This window comes from Protomyctophum parallelum (assembly GCF_964188405.1).
Source record: "Protomyctophum parallelum genome assembly, chromosome: 9".
Classification (NCBI taxonomy): domain Eukaryota; kingdom Metazoa; phylum Chordata; class Actinopteri; order Myctophiformes; family Myctophidae; genus Protomyctophum; species Protomyctophum parallelum.
Genome location: NC_139706.1, coordinates 30,024,082 through 30,044,760, shown reverse-complemented (window position 1 = coordinate 30,044,760; position 20,679 = coordinate 30,024,082). Strand labels below are relative to the sequence as shown.

General features: G+C 42.8%; 1 protein-coding gene across 1 annotated transcript in view; it reads right to left on the bottom strand.

Moving 5' to 3' along the window:
• Window positions 1-5,063: 5,063 nt before the first annotated feature.
• igsf5b (immunoglobulin superfamily, member 5b) overlaps window positions 5,064-20,679 on the bottom strand; it is a gene marked incomplete at its 5' end in the record, with an annotated part of 23,794 nt that continues 8,178 nt past the window's right edge. The window contains 7 exons of the mRNA XM_083773210.1: window positions 5,064-5,365; window positions 9,697-9,767; window positions 11,525-11,613; window positions 12,869-12,893; window positions 14,939-15,070; window positions 15,805-15,970; window positions 17,664-17,791. Of these exons, the coding sequence (XP_083629336.1) occupies window positions 5,255-5,365; window positions 9,697-9,767; window positions 11,525-11,613; window positions 12,869-12,893; window positions 14,939-15,070; window positions 15,805-15,970; window positions 17,664-17,791 (722 nt within the window). The 3' untranslated portion in view covers window positions 5,064-5,254. The remainder of the gene's footprint in view (window positions 5,366-9,696; window positions 9,768-11,524; window positions 11,614-12,868; window positions 12,894-14,938; window positions 15,071-15,804; window positions 15,971-17,663; window positions 17,792-20,679) is intronic.

Sequence of the window (20,679 nt, the reverse complement as noted above, 5' to 3'; positions counted from 1 at the left end):
AGGAGCTGCTACAGTCTTGGGTCAATGATAACTGATGATGATTATGTTGCTATCTTTGTGATGAATGTCATATCATATCATATCATCATAGACATTATATCATGATATATACTAGCAGCACGATTCTAGTCATAGGCAAGGAAGCAACCAGGTGCTCAGGAGGTGTGCAGCTATACAAAATATAAAAATAGTAAAAAGGTGCTCCTGGGATCAATCGGGATAACACATCTATAGAAAAAAGCAGAGATCCGGGCACACTTAATAGTTAAAAAGGAGGAAAACGTTATTGAACCGACATGTTTCAAAACATGCTATGCGAATGTTTACAAAAGTGTGAATAAGCACTAAACATAAATCTTAAGGTGCGTTCAATTGCAAGATTGATTCAATAGAACAGTGTATTGCCCTCTCGACTATGGTTGCTGTTGACATCATCATTCTCAGAATAATGACACCTAAGTAGAGGTGGCAGTGGCTCAGAGCAGATGGCGTTCCCAGTTCAATCCCGGGCACCCCAGTTAGTGTCGAAGTGTACAAGATTCTGCTCACGATGAGCAGGTTGGTGCCTTGCATGGTTTCCACCATTTATGAATGTGTGTGTGAATGTGTAATGTGGGTGAATGTAATGCACATTACATGTAAAGTGCTTTGGATAAAAGCGCTATATAAATGCACCATTTAAGTATGTACACAGAGAGAAATCACAGTGCATGACTTGTTGAGAAGTCAGCAGACCAGATGACTTATTATAGAATCAACAAATAAGCATATCAGTTAAAAACTGAACAGAAACTATTTGTACAAAATCAACTACATTATTCTACAATACCTTTCCTCAGTTTCCTCCCTTGACACCAACAACCATCAGTACACTGGCTGGGCTTGCTAATAGACTTGATTTGAACAAACAGGAAGTGGTAAGCAGCAAATAACAAGCCACCAGAGAGTAGACACCTTTACTGAGCTCCAGAGTGCCATTAGCAAAGGTTTCCATTCATTTAGAGCCCAGCGACCTCTTGTTAATTGCAAGCAGGGTGCACACTGCATAGAACTGGGGGGCCTCGGGAACAACACATGCTCAGTTAAGTGATCTCCAAGAAGGCAGAGACGTGTTTTTACATGCAAGAACCTGTCCCCTTAGAGGCCTCCACAGACCTTGTCCTGACTTAACTGAGGGGCAGTGGCATTGGCTCAGAGTTAGAGTGGACGGTAGAGTGGCAACATGGAAACCGTGAGGTTCCCAGTTCAATCCAGGGCTCCCCCAGAGTTAGTGTCGAAGTGTCCTTGAGTAAGACTCTGAACCCCTAATTGCTCCCGATGTGCAAGTTGGTGCATTGCATGGTTTCCTCCGCCATCGGTGTATGAATGTACAGTATGTGTGAATTGGTGAATGGGTGCATAATGGGTGTACAATCTACGTAAAGCGCCTTGGATAAAGGCACATATTAATGCACCATTTAACTGCGATATTGTCAGAAGATCAGATCGTTTCATATTTAAAAGTTACTTGATTGATTGATTGAATACTTTATTACTCAGAAATGTAAACATCATGTGGTGGACTGCAGTATGACATTAAGGCTAAAAAAGGATAACACAAACAAGTCCTGGGGACTTGTTTCCATTGTGGTCCTAAAATATGCCATATTGCTCCAGACATAATGACACACACCTGAGAATCAGCTGATGGCACTGTTCTCCGCCTGTGTGAAAGGAAACTACAAAAAGAGCTCCTTGGGGGTCTCCACCAGGTCAGGAACATTTGTGATGTTTGGACAAAATGTGTAGGAGTAATATAAACATCTGTTTTTTGGATGATGGTGAAGGCTAGGCCCCTGGGGGAGGTGGAGGAAGGAGGGCGGAGCCCTGGGGGGTAGGACGGAGTGGTTGGTGAAACAGACTGGCATATATACTCTTCCCTTAATGAAGCGAGGGCGGTGATAGGGCGGAGAGCTTGACAGTTGCCATGGCAGCGAGGTATCGGTGAGTGTCGAGGGTGGAGCATACATAGGCACACACGGACATTGCTGTTCTTTGGAGTGGTTGCACCACTCAAAAACAAAACAATGCACGGGTATACCTAGACTCGCCATTACAAACAAACAAATAAACATGTCATTTTATCAATCCTGATGTTCTTTTGCCAGGAATGAGTGCAATTCATAAAATAATTGTACCTCTCCCTCTCTTTCTCTCTCTCTCTCTCTCTCTCTCTCTCTCTCTCTCTCTCTCTCTCTCTCTCTCTCTCTCCCCCTCTCTCTCTCTCCCTCTCTCTCTCTCTCTCTCTCTCTCTCACTGTTCATCTCTCTGCCTCACTCTATCTGTTGTTGCACATTGCTGATAGTATGGTATGCTCATCATTCTCGACAGCCCGATCTTGGTGTGGAGACCGAGGCCTTTAAGGGCACAAAGCCAAATGGCACCTGGCTAGGAGTCATCGTATTTCAAATCACTGAAGGATCCACTTACACAGGACATAAATATATAGTCTGTCATGTGTTCATGCAGAGAGTGAGCATAGGGGACTCCACAAGAGAGAGCTTTTCAAGACCTTGCTTTGGAACAGCACACACTGGCTCCTGGCCCCCAGGTTTTAGATGGCTCCGGGCCATATGAATGCCCCATTTTCAGAGCGTAACTGACACCCGACAGAGTGCCCTAAAGTGAGCCCTGGGGAGGGGTAAGGTGAAGTTGGAAGATAAAATACTGACGCGGGTCATGTAATAGTCCTCTCATATTGCACTTGTATTTGTTTGGCCCACTGGAGGATGCTTAATTTATTTAATAGTCCATTGCCTCGATGTCAGGCGCTTGGCCTTGAGAAAAACAGAAGGTGGCATCGATAAAATGAGTAAAAAAACAAAAAACAAAACAAAAACAGGACAAGCACTTTCTCTACAGTACACTGGTGAGATGTGATTTCTGAAGTAAAGATCTGTGTCGGCCATCTGGTGAAAGAAAATTGCAGGGAACTATTTTGGAACGTTGTTTTCAATTGACAGCGGGCTCAATTGGCTCATGGATGCGTTGTGAGCTCGTATACACATGAGAGCATATATTAGCCCCAATGGTTGGTTGCTGACTTGAATGTGTACATTTTGTTATACTGTTCATTTACATTCTATGAATTGATTTATTTTGTCTCTTATCTTTTCTCTCTGAATGCTGCAGGGGGCGAACAGAACTGAACAGAACTGCCACTTGTGCAACAAACTTAAATAATTATGTTCTCCGCATAAGAGAACAGCATGAGGTCATGGAGTCATTCTGGATGGGGGCCACCATTTATGCTATGCATTAGCTAATGACACTGTACAGTGTTGACCAAATGGCTAATACCGGTATTTATAAAGTTCCTTATTATTGAGATACACGGTTTTCCAAAGACACCCAGTATAGTTGATAGGCATGTCATTATGCATGCTGACTCTGTGAATGACAGTGATGCCATCAAAGCTACAGAAAACCCCTGACAGACCTTCATCTTCAATTCTCTGCCTCCCTCTCCTTTGCAGTCATGAAATGCAAGTGTTATATCACCCACTTTGCACAGAGATTAACCCATTATTCCATTCCATTTCTTTAGTATGCCTCGCCAGCTTGTCATTCTCACAAGATGTAGCAGTCACATGGTATTAATTTACAATCATAGTTTATAACCACTTCCTTTCTATGATAAGAAAATGTATTGAGTTTGTGATACTATGCACAGGAAAAGAGGGGGAGCCAACTCCGTTGTATATATTTTATTATGGCTTAATGGCTTAAATAGCATCGGCCCTCAAACTATTTTGGCCGTGCACCCCATGTTACCTCCTGACCTAGCTGACGCACCTCCCCAACTCTCAGTCTTCCGCAACTGCTCTATACATCACCTTACAAGTGTTTTACCGGATTTTGCAGTTTGGGAAATATTGCAGTTTTATGAAAATTCTTCTCCAGCCCCTAATACATACATAAAACTTTGATGATCATGCCTAATAGCACTGAAACCAGTCTTACTCCAATTGGCATCAAAGGCGTGAGAAGAAATGGCAACCTTTTCACATTGGCCTATTGGTGGAGACCTGTGCCCGAGGGGTACTTTTTCTAGTTATTTTTTTATTGATTGCATTAAGTATTGACACAAACAGTGCAAGAGGAATACATAACGCACACAAAAAAATGAAACAAAACAAGTTAAAACGACAAGTAGTGTTGTTTTGTAGTTGATTCATTAAAGATGGAGTGCTGTGATTTTTGTACTTTTTCTGTTTAGATGTGTCTATGGAGTTAACATTACTCTATTAGACCCCCAGCTGTGGTTATAATATTCAAATATGTCTTCCCTGTGTATTTTTGGTTTCTTCCTGAAAGCTGAAAGCCTTTGAATCAAAAGGCCCAATCGAAATAATATCATTTTTAGTGACATCACGGCTCAGGTCCAGAAGCAGCTTCCTGGATACCACCACAGAACTGGAGACCACACTATCTGTCTCCAGGACCACGGAGTGGCACAACCAGTGGAACAGCTTGGGCAGCCAGACAACCCAATGGACAGATCGAGAGGCGTGATGCCTCCCAGATGAATGTCTAGCGACTGGCCATGACCAACCTTGGGCCATCTGGAAAACCCTGAAACGTCTGCGGGTCGACGAAGGACGCTGCAAGGCATCCATGAAAAAATGGAAACTAACATGCTCTGGTGCATGCGTGTGCGGCGAACCACAAACAATGGACCACATCATGAGATGTATCTCTGCTCTACAATGTACTGGAGATGACCTGGCCAAGCCAAATGCCGCTGCACTCGCCTGCGCCAACCACTGGAAAGACGTGATATAGAGGATGGCCGGACATGAAGAAGAGTGACATCATAACCCTAACCCCTCCCCTAACCCCTCCCACATTATCATACAACAACAGCTATGGGTGAGGCTTAAGTTCAGGTGGGTCAGGGTGGTGTTAAGGTGAAAACCATTTTTTTTTCTTTTTACCTGCTTTTATATAAATACCCACTTTAAAATAATCTTCCTCATAATATAATCATAGTACCTGATGATCATGTTTGGGGGGGGGGGGGGTACACGGCACTCCATCTTTAAAAGTATTACTGATCTAAGTTGTGATCTAAGTATTCATCCTGAAACTGTGTTTTGATGTAGGTCATGAAACAAGGTTAATAATAACGTGGAACACATTACACAATAGAATAAGTGTTAGTAATTTAAAAGTCCAGTGGTGTCTTATAACAAACACCATCATATGTCCATATTCAGACTGTGGTTACTCTCCTGACGGTCTTGGAGATCTCCTCTCCCAGGTCCACCTGGGCTTGACTCTGAGAGTGAAGGGACAGGTTACTGGAAGATACAACATCAGGGGCCTGGAACATATAGATTAAAGTCTGCTTAGTGAGACAATTGTTTCTGTGTCAAATTAAGTTTTTTAAATATCTGCACCGACCATTTATTATCTTTTTTTCCTTCAATATAGCAGCCTGTGATTTGTGTCCAATTGATACCATAATATTGATTCCGCTGTGTGAATTATGGAATGGAGATCATCAGTCCTCTATCTACTCTAATTCTGTGCCTTAAATTCCGAATGTAATGCACAATCTATGTAAAGCACCTTGGATAAAGGTGCTATATAAATGCACCATTTACCATTTATTTTACCACCTTTGAGAGGGACCTGCTCCTGTTTGATTTATTTTATAGTAGTGATTCACAAAGCATTTTTAAAGCCATATCCTATAGATGGCCAACTCTTCCAGCAGCAGACTCAGAGAAACAGCGGTTCAGAATCTATTGAAATGTTCTCCCCAGCAACACCATGCACCTTTTTATTTTTTCACCCACTTTGAACCTGTGGGCATGGCATTAACATTTAGAATTGAATTTATGCGTCATGGTGCGAGGGGTTGTGAGCTTATAGAAGATACTGCCTTCTGGTTGTATTGAGTCTTTGGACATCGTATAAACCCACCTTGAAACAAAAAATATATATTACTTTACAGACACGGAGGCAGAACTGATTTGAACCAGTGACCTCAGCACAGAGACAATGCACATAAGAGGTAATTGGAAAGAGAGGGCATAAACATGGAGTCTAAGAGATAGTATTTTTCATATCCTTCCTGCTTTCATTATTAGGCACGAGGACACAGCACTAGACATCGACATGTTATCTAGGAATCAATGTGCCAATCGATGAATCATTTACGGGTCGGGTTTAGTCATTCCTTCGAGGCACAATTAGCTCCTCAACATTGACAGATTTACATTTGTCAAATTAATTCCAACAAAGAGCGCAGAAAGCACCGTATAGTATAGTCCTTGTAGTGAACTACTATTTTATCTTAGCATATCCCTAAGATCTTGAAAAAGATGCTGCATGAGTGGCCCACAGACGTTTTCTTAATTTCTGCCTCATGTCTGCTAAAGAGTGTATACTACTGCTATGGAAAGGGAAAGAAGGTCCCAGTGTCAAAATGTGGCTAGCTGACCTGGTAAATACGTTGGAGGTGGAGATGATACGATACTTGAAACTAGACCAAACTGATACATTTGATTTGATATGGCAACCCTTCATACAACATCTGGGATAAATCGCCAGCTACAACACTGCTGCTAAATGATGACCAATATACACTGCCCCATTCTGGATCTCAGGGTTTTAGTTTTTAGGGGTGTTTTTTTTTTCTTGTTGTATGTTTTTTTTTCTCTATGTATATGGGTATTAATCTTTTTCCTTTCTAGTACCAACCTATAGCCATATTACCCTGACGTGTTATTTTTACTGTCTGTCATGCATGTGTGTATGTATGTACGTACATATGTATATGTAAAAAAAAAAACCTGGGTATGTATATTCTATACATATGCAAAATTGCAACAGCTGTAGCAACCGCTCCCTATACCTTTAATAAAAAAATAAGCAGAAAAAATAAGAAACATATGCTGCAGAACTTTCAAAATAAATAAGTTAGGTTGATCCTTAAACTCCAGAACACATCCTCTCCCTGCTCTTTGTATTGGCCTCAAGTGGCTCAGAGAGGAGACACAGTATCACATATTAAAATGTGTATGGTTCACTGGATTATAAACAATGTGGTACACAGATAGCTTTGCAATTATTTTTCTAGGGTCAGTGATGTACACAGTTGTTGCACCAGAGGAAGCTTCACTGACTTTGTAACAATGTAGATACAAAAGCTGTATGGGAAATGACTTGTTTTTATACTCCTGCAAGATGTAAAAGTATAGAGCACCGAAGTCTGACGTCACTTTCAGTAGAGGGCGTCTGTCCCCAGGTTCATGTATTTGTTTAGTTGCATTGAAATCCCCATTGAGGCGATTTGATATCGCCTCATATAACAACTGTGTTTGAAAAATAAACATGTCACCCCGGCCGCTTCACTCATATGGATATGAAGAATCAACTGACTGAGAGAAAACGCTAATGTTACTGCTGCTGAATTAGTTAGATTTTCGCTAGAAGCAGACTGTATCATATATGAGTGACTGACTGTTGCAAACGATACAGAGACACCTTCCCGACAATAACGCCGAGACAGCTTGTTTATTTTTGGACCACTACGCTTATAGTAGACGATATTAAGATCACCCCATGTTATTCTCCATAGAGAAATCACTTCCGCGAACCAGGGGAATCGTCGGGATGAGCGAGTTACGTCAGGACTTCGGTGCTCTATACCCAATAATAAGCTGGGTGAACAGCAGCTGGAACTAATTATAACCACACGTTGCAGCGGGTTCTACATTTACAATATTGTTATTGTTGTTTTAGCTGTTTTTATATTTTGAAACTGACTTTTTTTGTCACTAAATACCGGTATGGATTATATGTATTTTATTATTTATACATTATACAATATATTTGTATTTATTTAAATGTATTTTTAGCTTTTCTCCCCTGCCACATATGGCACGCACACGCGCACACACACACACACACACACACACACACACACACACACACACACACACACACACACACACACACACACACACACACACACACACACACACACACACACACACACACACACACACACACACACACACACACACACACACACACACACACACACACACACACACACACACACACACACAAATGGACATAAATAGTTCAGGTGCAGCAAAGTTACATCAACAAAATCAAGGCTTATGTCCTCATTCAGGATACAGCAAGCATGTCATGTCACCCAGCATTCCATGGGCACAAGGAGTACTGTAGGCATCCTAAATTGGAAACACCCTCCAACAACCAATCCGTGGGCAGGCATGTGCCAGGCTGGACCACCAGAGAAACGCCCTCCAACAACCAGTCCGTGGGCGGGCATGTCCCAGGCTGGACCACCAGAGGAAACAATCCATTGGCTGGGTTTCTCGAATGCATGTGGTGTAAGACTTGTAGTGCCACACATGCTCAGTTGCTCCTTCAGGCCGCACACAGAAGCCTGTGGACATAGACATTTCCTGCATAGATGTGCCATGTAGGCCTCAGGCCTCAGGTAGGCCTCAGGTCTACCATTCTGAAATTCTGACTGCTGGACAGCTGACTCTCTTTACTCTTAAAAATAAATATATGTATTATATTTATGTTCACAGACTTCTGTGTGCGGCCTAGAGGAGCAACTGAGCATGGGCGGCACTACAAGTCTTACACCACATGCGTTCGAGAAACCCAGCCAATGTTCCCAGTCGACTCCTGCATTGCCACCCGGTGTCATATCGTTCTCCGTAGCGTGGCTGATCCTGTGGGTCCAAAATCCACCCACTATTGTTCCGACAGCGGACGGACACACCGCTAGAAGGCCAGGTCCCACGCCTCTCTTCCCGGTAGCTGCTCACGGGAACCACCAGGCAGCAGCGGCTGTCGGTATACTCCATCGGTGAGCAGCCTTGTTGTATAGTAGCTTGTGATTGTGTTGAAGCACACAGTCCACAGAGGTTGCAAATGCATCTTAAATCTGCACCCACTACATTAACGGTTATAGTTACAACGGAGCAGTTTAACGTCATGCTCAGGACAGGACATGCTTTTGTGAATGGCATTTCTAAACAATATTCAATTCAATTGAGTCTACTGAGTTCCACTTATTTACTTAACTGTGGAATTTACTATTATGCAATGATAATACCACCCCCCCCCCCACACACACACACACACACACACCCAATTGTACTGTTAATCTGCCTTCATGAAATGTGACTATGACTCTCTGAGTAGTAAATACTTTGAAGGTCAGCATTTAACCAATGTATCTAAAAAGCCTCAATGTTAAAATGCTAAAATCTCCATTCTCCCGTGGATTATGCCGTAATGGATACATGGGGCTGTCTGACATGGAGATGTCAAGCAGGGTGACAGAGGACCAGGAGCAGGCTGCTTTCTCTACGCTCCCCTCCTGTTCTCATCAATATGGGAGGAGGTGGCGGCGTCTCCAGCTGCAGAATGATTGACTGACTGCATTATTCAGCTCCAGATTATCCCACGCACCTCTCTTTCTGTTTCTCTCTTTGCCTTTCACTCTTCACCCGCTGTCTCCCTTATCCTCCCTCCCTCCCTGCTTCTTTTGAATGCCCTCTCTCCCCGTTTCTGCGTTTCTTTCTCTCTAATATCCCTTCTCTTTCTCTTTCTTCAAGTCATGGTGCCTTTATGCTCTCTCCACTCTCCTCTTACCTTGTGGGTGCCGGTGCTGACTGAGTCTGTCTGGCTGTAGGTCACCCTGATGAGCTCATTGTAGGCAGCATCTGCATGGTGAGGAACAGAGACACTTAGCCCGACGTGACCTCGTCTTTTACCTCCATACAGCACTAGTGCTTCTCAAACTTTGTTTGTCCCCCTAAATTGAGATTATGAATGTGTTCCTGGACCCCCATCTGAAAAGGTTTTATGAGAAAGAGACAAATGAGAGGCCTGATGAACATGAAAACTCCTGTCGGGTGGTCGTTAAAAGTTGATTTCTCCCTCTGTCATTTCCTCGTATTTCTAGTTCATTTAAATAATGTCATGCTAATTTATCCAGTGAACAGCCTACTGTAGGCGTGGTTACTGCTGGTAACTGCTACTGAAATGATTGATTATTTATATGGAGAAATCCTGTCATTTAACATGCATCTCTATAGAGCGGCGCAGTCCCTCCCCCTTTCAGAACAACGAACGGCCCAGGAAATGAAAACGCAATGCATTTCCCCATGGGCAGTTTTTATTTAATTTATTTAAAGACCTTTTAAGCGTCGTACGAAGCCAACTCTTGTCGTGACAAATCATGACAACACACACAATATTTTGGACCAAACAAATAATTACAAAGAAGAAAAACAACAAAAAAAAACTTTTTCTACTTTCTAATTCTTTGTTTGGCCCGAAATATTGTATGTGTTGTCATGATTTGTCACGACAAGAGTTGGCTTCGTACGACGCTTAAAAGGTCTTTAAATAAATTAAATAAAAACTGCCTATGGGGAAATGCATTGCGTTTTCATTTCCTGGGCCGTTCGTTGTTCTGAAAGGGGGAGGGACTGCGCCGCTCTATAGGGGAGAAGGACAGCTTGTCCTGTCTCCTCGCTGCTAACGTGCCTATTGGACAAGGACGGGTTGGGGAGGGACTTAGCGAAGTGCTAATTCACACTCACTTCAGCTGATTATACTAAAATTAGTATCAAAGAGATTTGTGGAGAATTAGGAGACAAGGAGACCTCTGAATGTTGTGCCATTGTGTGCTCAGCGCCAAACTCCTGACATGTCCATTGCAGGTGCTCTCCCAAACGAATTTGCCTATAGCGGGTGGTTTTAGAATCAACTATTTGCATGCCAACGGCCACACCTCCAGGCCCCAGGCCTCAGCAGAGTATTGAGGAATGACAGTGCATTGTGTTTATACCTGTGAGGGCCTCAGCAGAGTATCTATCAGAGTATTTATACCTGTGAGGGCCTCAGCAGAGTATTGAGGAATGACAGTGCATTGTGTTTATACCTGTGAGGGCCTCAGCAGAGTATCTATCAGAGTATTTATACCTGTGAGGGCCTCAGCAGAGTATCTATCAGAGTATTTATACCTGTGAGGGCCTCAGCAGAGTATTGAGGAATGACAGTGCATTGTGTTTATACCTGTGAGGGCCTCAGCAGAGTATTTATCAGAGTATCTATCAGAGTATTTATACCTGTGAGGGCCTCAGCAGAGTATTGAGGAATGACAGTGCATTGTTTTTATACCTGTGAGGGCCTCAGCAGAGTATTTATCAGAGTATCTATCAGAGTATTTATACCTGTGAGGGCCTCAGCAGAGTATGAGGAATGAGGAATGCCAGAGTATTGTTTTTATACCTGTGAGGGCCTCAGCAGAGTATTTATACCTGTGAGGGCCTCAGCAGAGTATTTATACCTGTGAGGGCCTCAGCAGAGTATCTATCAGAGTAGTTATACCTGTGAGGGCCTCAGCAGAGTATCTATCAGAGTATTTATACCTGTGAGGGCCTCAGCAGAGTATCTATCAGAGTATTTATACCTGTGAGGGCCTCAGCAGAGTATCCCAAGTTGACGTTACCACCCGTCTCCTCAGCAACCGAGCCTCTCCCGCTCACTGATTGGTTGAACCTGTGAAAGCCCAAAGGATTCGTCCAATTGAAAGGATAACCTTTAACTTGGATCATGCACAGCAACATTGTCAGATATAATGCTATTTGTGTCCACTCCTATCCCAACAACTGCAATAAACCAGAGTTTGTGCTTTGTTTTCATTATATATGCACTTTGAGAAGAATGAATGCCATCATTATTCATGCTATTCGCTTCAAGCCAACAAAACCGTTGAGTTCAATTACTGTTCAGTTGAAAGACATAAAAATGGATTTCTTTATTAAAATGCTGACACAGAACATTTATATCTGATGAAGTAGTTATAATAAGGAAATATCAAAGCTATGAATGGCTTATGTGCATTTAACTAGGATTGATGCTGAATATAATGAACAAATGGAATTCTGAAGCCTAATTACTTGCGCAAGCAGAGCACACAAGTAATAGTTTTCGTCCAGGACGATGTTTGATGCGTATGTGCCTTGCCAGCGTATGACTACTGACTACTTGCCTGATACGGCAGTGGTGCCAGATTACATACATGTATACATAGGGGCATTACCTTTAATCCTCCCGACACTAAAACATATCGTCATTACGTCACCATCGAAAACCAATTACACCCTGGCATTGGGTCCTTTAATCCACATCTTTATTACGTCATCATTGAGAGCTAGTTATACCAGTTATACCCTAAATGCTACTACAATACATACGCATCAAACGGGGCGCAAAGTAACCACAGTATACCGCTAATCAAGTTACAAATTACATACTGTATACATATACATAGAGGCATTTCCTTTAATTCACCCGACACTGATCGACACATACATCACCATCGAAAGCCGTCACTGATCCGTATTAATTACAACATTACGTAATTGATTGTTGTTAATTACGTAACGAAAGAATGAATTTGAAATGCTTAAATAGAATTACCTTCATGTTCCTTTATGTTCTTCAACAGTTCTTCAACATAAGAACATGAAGGTAATTCATGTTCTTCTTTCACAGAGAAGCTGAGATTTGACAGTTTGTAGCGGTCGACAGCACTAGTGTGCATGTGCAACAAGCAAGTAGGCACTCGACAGAGTGCAGTTCTAGTTTATACTCTGTTGCATGAATTTTTTAAATAGAACTATTCTCGACAAAGGACACCATCATGCAACAGAACACAACAGAACAGAACAAAATGAATTTTGCCAGCTTAAAAGCAGAAATATCCATGGCCTGTGTTGTTTCCAAATGAACTAGGTCATTAGAGCCTTACCTTATAGCTTCAATTTGACTTGATTCTGAAAATTAAAAAAAGACATGAACCTTGATCATGAGCATTAGAAGTGATCAATCACCGATTTTAATATTCTCATTGCACTGACCACAGTATCAATATGCTACAGCAATACAAAAGCTGTAAAAGCCCCAGCCGTTATTAGTTTTGGGTCCTGAACTTAACTAATGCCACTGCCCCGGGTCACTTCTGAATTCTACAGCAGAAGCCGGTGCATATTGTTAATGAGTTTTATCACCTCATCAGGCTTTTTGGTTTTGCCCAAGGACCTCCTGTCAACAGTGAAATCACAACAATAACAATGGTGCAGATGGCATGCTTTGCCCCAGGTGGGACATAAACTGTTATTTCTACAGGGAGGAATATATGTTATGTTTAAACATTGCTGACATGTTGTCCAAATTAATATAATGACCATATTTTATCCTCATTATTATTTCCACAATAATTATCTCTACCAAGCCAAGAGTGGAGATTTTAGTTTTCACTCTTGTACATTATGTGTCTGTTTGTTTGTTTGTTTGTTTGTTTGTTTGTGTGAGTGAGACTGCAGCTATTGGCTCACATCTCTACACCTACTGTATCAGCATCATATTTCATGTCTGCCAGTAGACCAACGAAGAAAACTCACTGACGTTTGTAGTTGCATATTGCAATCATTAGTACACTGGATCTCAAGTGGGGTCTGGGGACCCCCAGGGGTCCTTGAGATTCCATTGTACACTCTCAGAGTTAAATGAACACTGAAAATAATGACCGTGTGAAGTACCAGAGAGGTCACACCTGCTACAGGACTGTATGATAATCCCTGAGCTCCAAATTGAGGCTGAGATTTACACTGGTCTCAAATAAATCCCAGGGATTACGGTTGGTTCTCTTGGCCTTTTATTATCAAAGCCAAACAGGTCCCAACTCCTCCTCGTACAATATCCATCCACACTCTGCCACAGACACTAATCTATGGCCTGACAGCCTGACCGACAGTGGCTTGGTGTTTTGCATCTCTATCTCTATATCGCATCAGACAGACAGACTTGAACGTCATAGAGTAGATTTAGTTGTGGTCCTTCTTGCTTACCCGATTCCCAGACTGAGGCTAGAAAGTAACTGAAAGCACTGGTCATGTTATAATTTTGTTTTATTATTTCGTAGCTATACTTGTTCACGTACCATTTAACCTACAGACCATCCAACACCCCGAACGCCCGGGGTTATTTAATCCATGAAATCATAGCGCCCAGCGATTTATAGCAGCGGAGCACTTTTACAGACGGACCGGATGTTATCCCAGATGTGGCTGAAGCAGCTAGATGTAGCCATAGAGTAATAAAAGGATAGAGACCGAACCGGAGCGTTAGAATTGGACAGAATGATTTAGATCAAGAGTTATTAACGTTTTAAGATTTTCGGTCTCGTCGGCTAAACAGGGGGGAGCATCTGTTGCGCAACATCGGATGTTGAGCAACAGATGCTCCCAGCCTGTGGAGCGATGCGATCGGTTTTGATATCAATAATATCCGTACTTTTGATCAATCTCCGTCCTGGGCGCTAGGTGTTACTAATTGAAAGGGCGGAGAACTTCGTCTTACTTCGCTTATTTGACAATCACAGTGTTGTTATTTTTTAAAATGTTAAGAATTTCATAATTTTCGCCTATAATGAAGATACTGTAGGAATGGCAAGCAGTTTGAAAGTGGCTCGGCTACCACCGCAAAATAAATAGAAAGAGAGAGAGAGACTGAGAGAGAGAGGTTGGGAGGGAGAGAGAGAGAGAGAGAGAGAGAGAGAGAGAGAGAGAGAGAGTGAAAATAAGCTGAATTCAAGGTTTCTGCTGACAGCCAATGTTCTATCTTTGTTTCAAAAAACAACAAAAGAACTGTGAGTCCTTGTTGAATGTCATCGAGGCCGCAATGGCAAGTCACTATAATAAGACTTCTTTATTATACCTTAATCACCGGCCCTGCCGAACAAAGGGGTTGGGGGGAGGTGGATTTATATCTTTCTCTTAGTTGTGTAAATTAAAAAAAGCTGAACAAAAGATCTACCTACTAGCTTGTCCAGTCAGTCTTTGGAGGACAATGCAGATGCAGAGTAGCAGCAGCAGGACAATAGCGGCCAGGGTGGCTGTGACTGCCAACAGGACAGTGCAGTCTTCTCCCTCCTCCTGCAGCACCTCTGCCACTGCAAACGCAAGGTCACATCATTCTGTTACTGAACTAGTGCTGAAACACAGAAACACTGCTGCTGGTACACACCTACGAGACACTGTTGTACAACAAATTATAAAGGTTGCACACGTAGAGATGCACGATTATGGCCAGAATTGATTATCACGATTGTTCTGATCAATATCGAGATCACGATTATTTATCAAGATTATTTACTGGGAAATAATAAATGTTTATATTAATTGTCACATAAACATAACCCTGCTTTCACATTCATGTTGCTACTGTACTTTTTTTTCTATTATTCAAAATGCAATTCTTCCTCCCATTGTAAATTCTGTGCATCTCAGAATGAATACCAAAACACTAAATGAAATCAACAGAGCATTGCTTTCACTTTTACATTCTTGCTAATTAGACAATCATGTTCATTTAATTGTGGGAAGCCAAAACCGTGAGAACTATTACAATTAGGTTGTAGAGAAGGTTATATAGGTTCCTCCTATGGTAGGGCGAGCTACTAAAGAAAGAAAGAAAGAAAGAAAGAAAGAAAGAAAGAAAGAAAGAAAGAAAGAAAGAAAGAAAGAAAGAGTGGTGTAAATAAAGAAATTAATAAACTGGATCTGCATAGTTTGACAGCACTACTGTTTGTTTGTGTGTGCGTGTGTGCACATGACATAAAATGTGTGCATGTGTAGAATGTAGACCAGTGCAGGTCTTGCTGTGCTTATTAAAGAGGACTCTCACCCACGGTGAGGCGAACGCCACTGGTCAGAGGTTGATGAAGAGCAGACACAGAGGCCAGGCACTCCACATGAGAGCTCTCTGCTGCATGCACGCTGAGGCTACTGTTCACACTGAAGAGGCCGTCTGCCGACACTTCACTGCTGACGTTGTATTCACCCTCGTCCACCTCCACGCAGTAGGCAGACAACACAGTGCACCACGGTTAGAATAACAGCATGACACATGCATGTTGAGTATGACAAACAGTTTTACGGCATTAAGCATGTTTAGAATGAAATGTGCCATTGATACATGTGCAGTGCTATGACCAATGACAAGTGCTCCTGTTAGATCATTTCGTGTCAACCGAGGTACCTTAAGAGGGTTTGAGAGGTTTCAAGTACATTAGCTATGAAACTGAGAATTCCACATTAATTGATTTATCACACGTGAAGTGAAGTGAGGGGCGCTTTTATCATCATACATCAGCCAATCAAAATACGTGCTCCAAACACATTCCGTGCTCAAACACACCTACACAAATGACAAATCCAAAACTATTATAATCTTGGTTGACGGTGGTAAGGTTTTTCTCCAGTGTGGAGACGCAGGTGTGACTGCAGGTGACCTGACTGATTGAAACTCTTGTCACCCTGTTTACAGCGGTATGGTTTTTCTCCAGTGTGGAGACGCAGGTGTGACTGCAGGTGACCTGACTGATTGAAACTCTTCTCACACTGTTTACAGCGGTATGGTTTTTCTCCAGTGTGGCTCTGCAGATGTTTCTGTAGACTATCTAACTCACTGAAACTCTTCTCACATTGGTTACAGTGGTATGGTTTTTCTCCAGTATGCACTGGTGTGCCTCTAGATGACCTAACCTATTGAAACTCTTGTCACACTGTTTTATTTACAGAGGTGGATTTTCTTTCCTGTGCAACTCAGCCGATGTGTCTTTACGTCTACCGCCTGAGCTACATTCTTTGTAAACTGTTGACAACGACTGTCACATTTTGGTCCATCCGTGACTCCTTGTTTCTGGCTGGCTACAGGGCTGTTGATTGGCTGACGGGCTGTCGAGGGCATCTGTTCATTCCTCAGCGTTTGGCAGTAGCGGTCGTTGTGGCTCCTCTTCACGTGTTGATGGAGGAAGGTGGAGGCACAGGCATATGGACACTCAGAACAGGAGACCTGAGTCTGGACATCTTGGGACTCGCTCCTTCCTTCGAACATCAAATATGATGCTATAAAGTATAAATGGACTGTGATGAGCACGAGAGGGGGGGGGGGTACTACCTGTGAGTGGGGAGTGTTGGCTGATGAATGAATATCAACATCCTAATACATCCTGATACTGGGGGGTCAAATTATGACAGGCAATTCCTGCCTTCCTACCCCCCAGTCAAAAAACACTGTTTGAAATAGACACTCATGCTTTCCAAGGTGTGATTTGGGGTGTGATAGACGAGCAAATCCTAACCCTAACCAATCACATAAATTCAGTTGTTCATGAGATGATGTAGGAGCGCCCTACTAATGATAAGAGCGCCCCTCACTTCACATGGGCGTGATTTTTAAACATTAAAACGTTAAAAGTCCATAGACTTCGCTGCCACATGACATCACAGGTGGTGCTGTTAATTTAACTTTTTTACATAGACCACATGACGTAATGTTTTGAAAGATTCTGATGCTGCTGCTGCTGATGATGATGAAAACCTTTAGCTTTTTTGCCTCGTATCTCATACATGAAAATTCAACATTTCATCCCACTGATGCACTGTATTTTGTTCTGATTCATCAAAATACCTAAAACAGGAAATTCATATTATACTGTATGATGAAGGTTCCAGGGCGTATGATTGATGTTGATGTTTTACCTCTATGTCATTCAGCAGCCATGCCAGCCTGGGGTTTGGGTACCATCCTTCTGCTTGACACTCAAAGAGGAGCCACTCGTCCCTCAGAGCTGTCCTGTTACCCCCCAAGACTTCCACACTGCCCCTATCTGAAAGAAAAACACATAGCAAGGTTGACGACTGAAGTCTGAAGACTTTAGAGAAAGAATTTGAATTGTGCCTATGTACCCTAAAATGAACAGAGCTTCTTCAGTTGAGCCCGTTCACTTGCAGAGGACAGAATGCACTCTTCCCACAGTGATTGATCATCTGTCTTAAAGTCTCAACTGGCTAACAAATGCCTCTCTCTTCCCCCTCTATCTCTCTGCCAGCCAAATAAGCCACTTAGAGGCCTGGGTGATATATCTCATATGTGAAGTCTATTGTCTGTCAGACTGAAAGGCAGTGGATGCAACAGACAATTGCTATAGACAGAGAGATAATTACGGAAGCTTCTGCGCTTTTGTCTAACCAAATGACATGTCTGTGTTGATTTAGGCAAAACGCCCTGGATGCTCTGTGTGTGTGTTATTGCCTGTCCCACATTACCCCGAGGAGGCCTCCATTTGATGTCTGATTCATCATCATCATGAGGATAATGATTCACTTAACGGTAGTTTCCTATTCTGAAACACCCTGGCTAAACTAAAGGACATTCACCAGAAAGTGCTACCCTTACAGGTCTAATCCTATACTTAAATTAACAGTCAGGACTTTTGTAGTACTATAGTCTTAGCAAATCTCGATGCCAACGGGCAAAGGTTGGAGGGGGACCAACCGGCCCATTTGCATCGTCCGACGGAGGGCTGACTCTGGCCAATCACTGCTGATTGATACATCTGAATCGAGATAGGCACTCCTTACAACCTCAGCAACTCTGCGCCAACCCACCCCAAAAAGGTCCATAAGTGATTCTCAGGAATAAGGTCTCCTAAGGTTCTGTTAATCACAGGCACAGGAAAGTCCTGCCCCCTTTATTGGGCTGCGGCAGCGTCTGTGTGTGTGTGTGTGTGTGTGTGTGTGTGTGTGTGTGTGTGTGTGTGTGTGTGTGTGTGTGTGTGTGTGTGTGTGTGTGTGTGTGTGTGGGCGCACACGCTCGTGCGTGCGTGCGTGCATGTGTGCGCCTATACAGGGGAGTGAGGGGCACCCACCCAGCTCCCCTGCCGCCCCCCTCTCCGCCCCCGTCCCCCGCTAATGGCAGTGATTCGTCAGCAGAAGCCCTCGGAGGGGAAATTGCTGCGTTGAGTGCGACGTTTAATCTGGGAGAGGTAAAGGCTTCTGCTCTGATGAGTTCTACACGCTTCTCTGCTGCATTGCTCTTGTGTGTGTGTCGTGTGTGGGGCACAAGCACATGTGGGTGTGAATTATTCTGATTATTATTCATTCATTATTCTGCTCATTATTCTCATGAGTAGCAGCCTAGCCCAATCACTGAAGGAAAAATCCTTAGTGATCATTTAACCCCCAAGGTAGTATGCCTACAAATGGAGCCATTTGTACTCTCTTGGGAGTAAAAGTTTGGCATTATAAAAAAAATTTAAATGTTTTTTTGTGGCCTTTTATTTTTATATTTTTTATGGAGGGACAGACAGTAGGCTGACAGGAGATGGGGAGAGAGATGGGGGGAAGACATGCAGTAAAGGCCATCGGGATCGGGAGTCGAGCCCGCGGCACACTGCCAGACTGGACTACCAGCCAAGGTGCCTGGACCTCTGAGCCATGGCCGAGGCCTCCATTTTGTTTTTTATTTATTTATGCAGGTATTTATTTATGCAGGTAATCTCATTTAGACCTCATTCTTAAGAGACCTCAGGTAGTAGTTAACATCCGTTTTTGTGAATCTGTGATGTGAGCACGCCTTCTGTGTGCTCACATCTAGCGCCACGCATCAATAAATAAATAAAACAGGGAAAATAACTCTACTTCCCATCATGCACCTGTAACCCAACATGCCTTGCACTGCATCGACGCGTGTCACATAATCGACCATAGCCAATCGAAAGAAGGAAACACAGCTGTCCACTTCCTATCTCTGCGCCATTTTAAAACCCTTTTTTCTCTGAATCTATAGGCTGCATCCGCGGTAATTGAACAGAATGCGGACGTTCTGGGATAATTTCTGCTGTGTGGAGGTTACAATATTTACGCTTCTGAAGAGAAATATACTTTATTAGACGGACAGAGTTAGAAATAGCGGATTTCAGAAACGGAAAATGCAAAAGCTGGGTTGAAAAGTGAGTGACGTCAGAGCACAGGCGTAAACCGCAGTTCCGCATACTCCTCGTACGTCATGGTCTGTCTTGGCCACATGATTGTAAACACTAAATGTGAGCAGCCTCTCTCAATTGTAATATAAGATGTTAAACATGCAGTGATTTTCCTGTGTACGTGTACGTTTACACAGCATGTCAATGTGCACCTCGTGACCTTCCCACTGTCACTCCACCTCACATGCACTCCCCTTTGATATAAAGTATATGCCACTGTGCACCTCCCCACTGTTATTATCCTCCTCCTCACATTCACTCCCCTTTGATATAAAGTATACCGTATGCCACTGTGCACCTCCCCACTGTTATTATCCTCCTCCTCACATTCACTCCCCTTTGTATGTAGTATTGTGTTATTTTTTACTTGCCAACCCAAGTCTATGGACTTTAATGTTTAGTGCACTAAATGATGATGTAAGATGTCATGTGGCTGATATAAATACAGTGGGCGTGTGCGATCTTTATGCTATGTTGATGAATTGAATATAGGATGAAACAATGGATTATGGAAACAATTAGTCATCACTATCACCTCCTCCTCCGCCATTGCTGCACATCCACACAAATAGCCACAAATAGTCACAAGGAGGTCCTGATTCTGGAGCTGGGCTGTGCCTTTGATTTGTACATGGACCAGGCATTTCAAGATAAACATTCTAGGGGTTTGTTTTTGTCTGTTTTTTCTTTCCTTTTGTTTTTCATAAAAGGAAAAAAAAAGTATACTGCAT